General features: G+C 56.7%; 2 protein-coding genes across 2 annotated transcripts; both read left to right on the forward strand.

Annotated features, from left to right (window-relative positions):
• The first annotated feature begins 416 nt into the window (after positions 1-416).
• Mri1 (methylthioribose-1-phosphate isomerase 1) lies at positions 417-4046 on the forward strand. The gene is made up of 5 exons (XM_005381065.2): positions 417-829; positions 1469-1644; positions 2971-3147; positions 3226-3450; positions 3809-4046. Exons 1-5 carry the CDS (start codon positions 459-461, stop codon positions 3946-3948), a joined length of 1089 nt encoding a protein of 362 aa, XP_005381122.1. The 5' UTR covers positions 417-458; the 3' UTR covers positions 3949-4046.
• Positions 4047-4989: 943 nt separating this feature from the next.
• Positions 4990-7168, forward strand: LOC102005462 (chromosome unknown open reading frame, human C19orf53). Its single transcript, XM_005381066.2, has 3 exons — positions 4990-5127; positions 5205-5260; positions 6844-7168. The coding sequence occupies exons 1-3, from the start codon at positions 5031-5033 to the stop codon at positions 6982-6984; spliced, it is 294 nt and encodes a 97-aa protein (XP_005381123.1). The 5' UTR covers positions 4990-5030; the 3' UTR covers positions 6985-7168.
• The last annotated feature ends 2495 nt before the right edge of the window (positions 7169-9663 follow it).

Below are 9663 nucleotides of genomic sequence, written 5' to 3' on the forward strand. Positions count from 1 at the left end.
CCACCAGGATCATTTGGTGGGGGGCAAGTCATTTTATTGGGGGCCTTGGAAGTGGGGAGAAGATGCCAAAAAGATGCTTCAGACATTTGAGATCCGACGTCCTTGGGAGGGCTGGATTTCTCCGGTTCTGCCGTTGTCAAAAGCCCAACAGGATTACTGCTCCGCCTGGAGACCTCGGGTGCCTTACTGTGTCATCCTGAGGTTGAGGGTCAAGTTGTGGCCCCGCATATACACGATAAACACAAGACCTGGCTTCCAGTAGGGGCCCCTTAGAGACTGCCGCTTTGCGGTTTCTAGGAAGCCGCCGTCGGGCGGGGCTTGGCCAAGGCCCCCCTCGCGGTTCCGGGAAGGGGCGAACTGGCTGGTGTGCGCGCGCCGCTTCTGCTGAGTCCCCGCCCCCGCACGCTGGCCCCGCCCTCGCGCGCCTGCGCACTGGTGTCCGTGGGCGTGGCGGCAGCATGGCGCTGGAGTCGATCCGCTATGAGCCGGGCTCCCTGCAGGTGCTCAACCAGCTGCTGCTGCCCCAGCAGAGCTGCTACGAGACGGTGGTCTCGGTTCAGCAAGCGTGGGAGGTCATCCGCGCCATGAAGGTGCGCGGTGCCCCCGCCATTGCACTCGTCGGGTGCCTCAGCCTCGCCGTGGAGCTGCGCTCGGGGGCCGGCGGTCCGGGCCCCGCAGCGCTCGCGGCCTTCGTGCGCGACCGGCTGAGCCTCCTCGTCACGGCGCGGCCGACCGCCGTCAACATGGCCCGCGCCGCGCGCGACCTGGGGGACGCTGCGGCCCGGGAAGCGGCGCGCGACGGCGCCACGGAGGAGGCGGTGCGGGAGAGGTAAGGGAGCCCAAGCCGCGCGCGGCCCCGGCAGGCTCCACCGCCTCTGGACGGGGAAACTGAGGCACGGTGTACTTGAGTCGCGGGCCCCAGGTTCGAGGGCTGGGAGACTACTCCGGGCGGATTGGCCCCAGAGTGCTGGTACTCGTGCTCTATCCTGCCTTCCTTAAGCCTGCCCCGCAGTGACACCGTGCTCCTCCGGTTACAGGCTCGCCCTAGCCCCAGGGCCTTTGCGACAGCCTAGGCTCCCTTTCATCACGTTGCTAGAGTCTGATTCTGCTTTTTCCCTTCACTTTATTATCAGCTCATCCCCAGCCTTCTTCACCCCAGTGTCCTGCCTCAGCCTCCTGAGCACCTGGGATTACAGGCGTACCATGCTGCCTGGTCATCAGGGCAGAAATTTCTGTCTTGTTTACTGCTATCCCCCTCCTGGTACCAGGCACACAGGAAGTGCTGGAAAAGTGTGTCACAGGAACACATAGAGATTCGTGATGTTGGCAGAAGCATCCCGGCCTCAGCCTCAGCAACACGAGGCTTCCAGCAAGAAAGCCCACAGAACAGTACCTGGCGGACAGGTGGGGCTGGCCCAGGCCCTGGGGTCCCAGGCTGGTGCTGAGAGCCCCTTGTCCTCGGCTCCAGAGTGATCCGCTACGCCGAGGACATGCTGGAGAAGGACCTCAGGGACAACCGTAGCATCGGGGACCTGGGAGCCCACCACCTCCTGGACCGGGCAGCCCCGCAGGGTGGCAAGGTGACCGTGCTGACCCACTGCAACACTGGCGCCCTGGCCACTGCTGGCTACGGCACAGCCCTAGGTGAGTAGGCATCTAGGGGGGATGAGGAGGGGCCACTCTGGGGTACAAGAGAAAGAAATTGGGTGGCTGGTATGTAGCTCAGTGGTGAAAGCATAAGCTTTGCTTAGTGTGCATGAGGCCCCAAGTTCAATCCCCAGCACCAGAAACAAGAGAGAACTAAGCCTGAACTACCGTACTCCCACAAAAACAATACATGACTGTATTAGTTCTTGTATAGATTCACTTAAGGGTCTGGCTTCAGGTATGGCAAGATCCAGGAGCAGACCAGTTTTCTCATATTTCATAAGGTCTGCTTTGCCCACCCCAAGCTACCTGAGCCATTGACTTAGAAGAGGAGCAAGATGTGGCCCCTAAGAGGACTGACAGGGAGGGGATGACCCCCCATCCCCAAGTAGGACCGAGGGAGCTATGACCAGGAGAGGGAAATAAGTAATGAAGTTCATGGTGGCAGACTTTCTCCAGGAAATCTTCCTGCCGTCCGGGGTTCTGCCTCATCCTTGGAAATTTAAGTACCTCGTACTGTGTGCACCAGACACAGTTGAACAAGCAGACAAGATCCCTGCCCTTGGGAAGGAGGAGGGACAGACACCCAACTGCAATGCATAAAGCCAGATGTGCATGCCTATAATGCTAGCATCCGGGAGGTCACTGAAGCAAGAAGATTGTAAGTTTGAGGACAGCTTGGATTATAGAGCAAGACCCTGTCTCAAAAGAAGTAAAAAAGAAAGGGTTTGGGATACAGCTCTGTATGAGGTCCTGGGTTTCATCCCCAGTAGCAATAATAATAATAACAACTACATAAGAGATGATAGCAGATGATAAATGGCCAAGTGCAGTCACACATGCCTGTAATCCCACCACTCTGGGAGGTTGAGGCAGGAATATCACAACTTTGAGCCCAACCTGGGCAATTTAGCAAGAACTTAGCTCAAACTGGGCATGGTGGTGCACACCTGTAATCCCACTTGGGAGGCTGAGTCAGGAGAATCACTGCAAGTTTGAGGCCTGTTTGGCCTACATAGTGAGTTCAAGCCCAGCCTGGAGTACTGTGTTACAAAATAAAAAAGGGCTGGGGATGCAGCTCAGTGAGAAGGCCCTGGGTTTAATACCCAGTACTGGGAAAAAAAAAAAAAAAAAAAAGAAGACGCTAAACAGTAAGTTCAGAGAGCTGGCACAGATAGAGGGGCAGACTGCTGTGCACCACTGAGGGCCTGGGGAAGGATTTACGGAGGTATCATCCAGTCAGATGTGGAGGGGATGCTGCAGGAACCTGTCCCCTCAGGCAGAGCCCAGCAGCTGACCCCACCCCTGCCCACCCGCCCACAGGTGTGATCCGCTCACTGCACCAGCTGGGCCGCCTAGAGCTTGCCTTCTGCACGGAGACCCGGCCCTACAACCAGGGTGCACGGCTGACAGCCTTTGAGCTGGTGTACGAGGGCATCCCCGCCACCCTCATCGCCGACAGCATGGCGGCTGCCGCCATGGCCCACAGGGGCGTGTCAGGTCAGTGGCAGGCGTGTGTGGAGCCCTGGGTGGCCAGGGCAGGGCTGTGTGGCCGCTCATCCAGTTTCTTGCCCCCAGCTGTCGTTGTGGGAGCCGATCGCGTAGTCGCCAACGGAGACACCGCCAACAAAGTGGGCACATACCAGCTGGCCATCGCTGCCAAGCACCACAGCATCCCCTTCTATGTGGCTGCCCCCAGCTCCTCGTGTGACCTCCGCCTGGAGACTGGCCAGGACATCATCATCGAGGAGCGGCCAGGCCATGAGCTCACCGATGTGAACGGAGTCAGGATTGCAGCACCTGGTGAGCTGTCAGGAGGACAGTAGGATGGGGTGGCGCACCCCCGTAACCCTAGCACTCAAGAGGCTGAGCCAGGAGGATTGCCAGGAGTTCAAGGCCAGCCTGGGCTATATAGCAAGACCCTGTCTCAAAAAGACAGAGACTTTATAGCCTTTGTGGGCAGTGACTGTCCAGGAGTGGTAGGGAGATCTGACCTTATAACCTTGTTACTGGGACCGTGTCTTTGTCCAATGTTAAAGTGAGAACCCCGGATTTGCAAGGGCTTCCCAACCCAAGAACCACTGTGGTGGAGACAGGGTGACAACAGCTGAGGGTTTTCACAAAGCCAGCTCCTTGCCTCATTGTCTTCTCTTCCTTGCAGGTATTGGGGTTTGGAATCCTGCCTTCGATGTCACCCCACATGACCTCATCACCGGTGGCATCATCACAGAGCTGGGTGTCTTTGCCCCTGAGGAGCTCCGAGCAGCCCTGAGCAGCAGCCTGTCAGGGGCAGGCACCTAGGTGGACCCTAGATAGAACCAAGCCAACCTCCCCACCCACCCCTGTCTCTCAGGTTTCATAGTAAACTTATTAAATGGCAAAGCCAAAAACTGACCTTCCTCCCCGAGCCATACTTCATCCTGAGCAGGAAGAGTGGACAAGGATCCTGCACGGCTCGTAAGGGCCCCGCAGGCCAGGCATGGTGGTATGTGCATCATCTCAACACTCAAGAGTTCAAGCAGGAGGATCTGTGAGTTTGGGGCCAGCCTGGGCAACACAGCAAGACCCTGTCTCAGATACACACATACATACCCCAAAGACCCAGCATCCATAACAGAGCTACCCAGGTTCAAATCTCAGCTCTGTTTCTTCCCTGTGTGATCTCAGCAAGTCACTTCACCTTTCTGTGCCTTTGTTTCCTCATGGATAAAATGGAGATAAAGCGAGATGTGGTGGCACACATTTGTAATCCCAACACTCAGGAGGCTGAGGCAGGAGGGTCACTGGTCAAAGCCAGCCTGGTCTACGTAGTGTACCCTGTCTGAAAAATAAAGACAATATTTTAATGCAGTGTTTTATTTGTTTCTTACTTCCTCTTCTCCATCATCGTGTATATATTTTTTAATGTTAAAATATCCTTTTTTTTTTTTTTGGTTTTTTTCCGGTACCGGGAACCGAACTCACTACCTTGAGCTTGCCAGGCAGGCGCTTTGCCGCTGAGCTAAATCCCCAGCCCCAATGTTAAAATATCTTTGACACCTGGAGAGTGTAGCTTATTGGTTGACCTCATGCCAACCATATATATATATGATTACCAGAGTTTCAGGCAGCTCTTTAAATTTTCCACCAACAGTGAGTTCTAAGCCCTTTGTATAAGGACCATAAGATAATAAATTTTATAAAACACATAAGCACCCTGTAAATACTAACGATATTCTCATTGACAGTTCTTGTAATTTCCTACCACGTTGGAGGGCTGCTGGCCCTTTAACTACCAAGCTGTGTCCCGCGCGTCTCCACGCCCCTCCTCCCCCGCTGTATCCCATCGTGCCCTTCGCCTTCCGGCCGCTCGTAACTCCGCCTCTTCCGGCGCGCGGCCCGTCATGGCGCAGGGTCAGCGCAAGTTCCAGGCGCAAAAGCCGGCTAAGAGCAAGGCCGCGGCGGCAGCCTCGGAACGGAACCGCGGGCCGAGAAAAGGCGGTGAGCAGCGGGCCGGGGAGTGAGCGGGGTGGAGCTGGCCCGGGCCTCCTCACGCTCATGTGAGTGCGTCCCTCCAGGTCGGGTGATCGCCCCCAAGAAGGCGCGCATCGTGCAGCAGCGGAAAATCAAGAAGGTGAGCGGGGCGCGGGACCGCGGGGCGGCGGCGGACAGCCGGGAGCGCCAGTCCTCCGAGCCTGTTTCCTCCTCCGTGCGGCGAGTACGGGAACCTTGAGCAGTGTTGGGAGCGCCGCAGCAAATCCCAGGTCCCGAGTGAGCAGGATTTCTCCCCGGCGAGACTTTCCGCGGGGATCCCTGGCGTTGGCGCCCGGTCCTGGCTCGTGGATGCCGGGCGCCTGCGGATGCCTGCTCGCGGCCGGGCGCCTGCGGGCGCTGCGGGCGGCGCGGGCCCCGTCGGCGTGCGCGGCCCGGATTACCGGTGTCGTGTTGGTGCTTATCTTGAAGTGTGTCCGTTATCTCCAAGTGGGTAGGGCCGAGCTTATGAAGAAGTTGGAAAGAGATTTAAATCTGAACTAGAATTGTTCTCCGCACTCATTAGTCCTGTGGCTCGGAGCAAAGCGTTTAGACTCCGAAGAGCGTTGCTTTTCTCAAAACTGGTTACCCAGGGGTCAGGAGACGTCTGTCTCGGGGAATGCCAAACGCAGCCTTCCCAAAACGAGCTCCTGATCCTCCGTGCCCTTCTCCCTGCCTGTCACCCGGTGGGTCTCCAGGACGACTCTGTCCTCGCAGATGCTAGGAATCACTTTGAGTCCGTTTTCTTTTTGCACTCTACTTGTCCTGCCTGCCACCTGCCTGAACCTATGTGGTCACCTCCCGGCCTGCACCCCTCCCCCTCCCACAGCAGCCAGGTGATGCCGTGAACACCACATATCACAACCTGGCCCTCCTGCCGACACCCCCTGCCTCCCACCACACTCAGGAAAACCCGGAAAAGCCCTGCACAACGTGCCCTGCCCCACTTCCACCTTTCCGCTGTCCACTCCCTCCAGCCGTATAAGTCCCCACATGATTCCTTGTTCCAGCCCGGCCTGGTGGCAGCCCCGCCCCTCGCTTATCTCCCGGATGTCTTTTCACCATGGCAACGCTTTTTCTATTGGAACCGTGGGATATCTGTGTCACTGGTGTCTTTCACTTGTAGGCACTGAGTGCCAGCTCCAAGTGGGCTGGGATTTTCCTGCATCTTGTTTGCTGTAGTGTTCACAGTGCCCGGACACATGGTTAGTGACGCCAGCCGTGGCAGTTGTGGTGATCAGAACTCATGGGCAGCGCAGTGTGAAGAAGGTGGTTCAGCTCCCAGCTACCAAACTGGCTCAGACCCACACTGGCAGCCCCCGTTCCCCAGAGAGCAGAGATGACACAGGCCAAGAAGGTTCTACCCACCTAGAGGCAGGGACACAATGAGCTCCTGTCCTATATCATCTGCATGGTTTGGGGACCCTGGTCAGTGCCTCCCCAATACAAGAGACTGTCTTCCCATCTGTCACATGGGCATAAGCAGAGGTAGAGAAGTGAGAAGGGTTTGTGGTGTGTTCAAAATGCAGGTCGAGGCTTCAGTCCCCGTCCTCGGGCCCCTCGTGAAGGCTGTGCGAGGGGACAGTTACTGCCCCTGCCCCTGTGAGCTCCAAGTTGTCGAAGGGCAGCTGGCAGGGCCCTCCCACCACTCCATCCCAGTCTGATGCACTGGGGTCGCCCCCATAGGACCTGGAGATCGGGATCCGGAAGAAGATCGAGCACGACGTGGTGATGAAAGCCAGCTCCAACCTGCCCAAGAAGCTGGCGCTGCTGAAGGCCCCGCTCAAGAAGAAGGGGACCACTGCCTCCCGCAAGACTTCTTCCTGAAGAGGTGAATTCACAGGCTGCCCCTTGGGCAAGGGACCCATCCGCCGCCACTGGTGGCACCTGGAGCCTGGGAGGAACTACAGGCTTAGCCGCTCAGGGTCCGAGGGGGAGGGAGTGTCAGCGTCCTCCCCTCCCCAGTCCTGTCTCCACTGGCTTAACCCAGACAATAAACGTGGCTTTGTCATCCCGTGTCATCATGTGGCTCTGTGAGCAGGCCAGTGGGGGCCAGGTGAACCCACCCGTCTACTAGAGCGCTGTCCCAAGCTGCTCCCTCTCACACTCTCTGCCTGGCCAGTCCTTGGGTGGGGACACAGCAGGGAGGACGCACACATCTCTAAGTGAGGCACCACCTTGAGGGTCTCCGTACCATTGTGCAGAGCACGCCGCCTGGCAGTGCCTCTGTAAAGCACTGCCTGCAGGTTGTCACCTCAGGATGCCTGGGGTAGGACCTGTTATTGACATTTGAGAGCCAGGACCTGAACCTGCTGCTGGCCATTCTTGGTCCTGCTGTCAGCTGACCTCCCGCTACCACTGAATCGCAGGCCACAACTCTGTCCCTTTCCCTTCTGGGGACACCAGCCCCTGAGTTGGTGCTAGGTCTGCTGGAGTGGATAGGGCCTGTGGTACTTTGAGGACTATACCCTGGTGACCTGCTTTTCTTCCTAGCTCTTTATCTGCAGGGTTTGGGTGCACCCGGAGGTAGGTGATTAGCACCCTGGTGGCCCCATATTCCCCGGGCACTTACCCACTCAGGAACAGGTGTTCAGCCTTCACCCACTGCCCCAAATCCCACGTTTGTTTGTTTGTTTGTTTTTGTGGTACCAGGGAACGAACCCAGGTTCTCATAGGTCACCAAGTTCCCTAGGCTGGGCTTAAATTGCACTCCTCCTGCCTCAGCCTTCCAGAGCATTAAGATTGCAGTAGTGCCCGCCCCAGAAGGCTTCTGCTAACTGATTTTTCAACATAGACAACACTTTGGCTGCTCCTCAGTAGGCTCGTCACAGATTACCTTGGGCCAGGCTGGGGTGCTGCTCAGTGGTGAGCACTCGCCCTACATGAGCCGGCCCCGGGCTCCATCCCCAGCACTCAGAACCCCAAAGAATCTCTGCATGCCAGGGTCTGGACTCGGCATTCCTCCCGCAAGGCTCGTGGCAAAGGCTTGGTCTGGGGCAGTGTGGCTGTAGACACTGGGGCCTGTAGCAGGCATGGCCTAGTGGGAGGCCTTAGGTCCTCAAGAGGCTGCTGGCTGGTGAGGGCAGCTCTGCTTGGGCAGGCGTCTCCCCGTTGCCTTAGCTAGAACCATGGCAGCATGAGCTGAGTAAAGCTCACTCTCTCAGTCCCATATCCTCTCACCATAGTAAAGCGGAGCTGACTGCCCTGAGACCCAGCAGTTCCACCGCAGGTTCAGATGAGGAAGAAAGGGGACACAGTGCTCCAGTTGCTTTGTTTTACAGTGCTGTGGTTTGAGCTCAGGAGCTTTTAGCACTGACCTACACCCTCACACATTTTATTTTGTCTTCAGTTGGAGACAGGGTCTCGCTAAGTTGCCCAAGCATGTCTCAAAGTGTGATCCTCCTGCCTCAGCCTTCCAAACAGCTGGGATTATAGATGTCTCCACTGCACTGGTTTGCACCAGTGCAGAGCAAGATTGTTCACAACCATTGAAAGGGGGTATAGCCTGCATTTCCATCAGCAGAGGGATAGAGGAACGAAATGTGCTCCATCTATACAGCAGAATATTATTCAACGTAAACATTCGCAGGCTGTACCATGGACAAACCTTGAAAAGATGATGAGTCCAAGTAGTGGGACGTGAGCACTGCATAGTGTGCGACTGTGTGTAATAAAGTATCCAGAGCACCTGGCAGCTGAAGGGAAGGGGGGTGCTGCTAACAGGGGTGATGAAAATATAGAACTAGACCCGTTGGTTGCACAGCCTCGTGCTGACCAATCTTGAATTGTACACAGGGGTGAAGTTTAAATTATGTGAATTTTACTAAAAGAGGAGAAATTTCACCCCAGAAGTCCTAACTTACCCAGAGAAATGGGGCACTGGTGGAGAGGCAGTGTAGTCTGGAGCTCCCTGCCCCTCAGGGGACTCGGGGGCTTTCAGAACAGGAGCCCCAGATGCTAGGCTGGGAGGTGGCAGCGCCTGCCCTTCCCACCAGGCCACACCCCTGAGGGCCCCCCAGGGGGCCTGGGCTCTCTGCCCCTGTCCCTCAGGCTGGGGTGTCACCTGCCCTGGAAGACAGACTTCTCTGCCCATTCAGCATCTATGTGTGGCCACGTGTGCCAGCCTCTGGTCTAGTGAGAGAAGACAGGGACATCACCAAGCCCATGTCCCCTAAAGGCCACCTCACTGCTTAGCCCCCCTGGCCTTTGCATCTGCAGTATCCCAGGGTTGCCCTTCGTGGATGTCATCTTCTAGGAGGAGGTCATCTTCCTGGAACAGGTCTCCCTGCCTCTGAAAGGGGTCTGTGTGACCCAGGTGTTTTATTCTAGTGCCTGGCAAGGGCCTTGATTCTTGGGGGAGGGGGTGCCTCATTTTGTTGCCCAGATTGGCCTCAAACTCCTGAGCTCAAGTAGTCCTCCTGCCTCAGCCTCCAGAGTAGCTGGGACACAGACTGGAGCTCCACACCTGACTGATCTTTTTTTTTTTTTTTTTTTTTTTTTTTTTTT

This window comes from Chinchilla lanigera, unplaced genomic scaffold (genome assembly GCF_000276665.1).
Source record: "Chinchilla lanigera isolate Chin_1 unplaced genomic scaffold, ChiLan1.0 scaffold00014, whole genome shotgun sequence".
In the NCBI taxonomy this organism is placed as follows: domain Eukaryota; kingdom Metazoa; phylum Chordata; class Mammalia; order Rodentia; family Chinchillidae; genus Chinchilla; species Chinchilla lanigera.

Excerpts from the sequence above, each read along its gene's own strand:
- Mri1 (XM_005381065.2), top strand. The coding sequence starts at position 459 with ATGGCGCTGGAGTCGATCCGCTATGAGCCGGGCTCCCTGCAGGTGCTC. Across the intron at positions 830-1,468 it reads GAGGAGGCGGTGCGGGAGAG|AGTGATCCGCTACGCCGAGG; the intron begins GTAAGGGAGCCC and ends CCTCGGCTCCAG. Across the intron at positions 3,148-3,225 it reads GGCCCACAGGGGCGTGTCAG|CTGTCGTTGTGGGAGCCGAT; the intron begins GTCAGTGGCAGG and ends TCTTGCCCCCAG.
- LOC102005462 (XM_005381066.2), top strand. The coding sequence starts at position 5,031 with ATGGCGCAGGGTCAGCGCAAGTTCCAGGCGCAAAAGCCGGCTAAGAGC. Across the intron at positions 5,128-5,204 it reads CCGCGGGCCGAGAAAAGGCG|GTCGGGTGATCGCCCCCAAG; the intron begins GTGAGCAGCGGG and ends GCGTCCCTCCAG. Across the intron at positions 5,261-6,843 it reads AGCAGCGGAAAATCAAGAAG|GACCTGGAGATCGGGATCCG; the intron begins GTGAGCGGGGCG and ends TCGCCCCCATAG.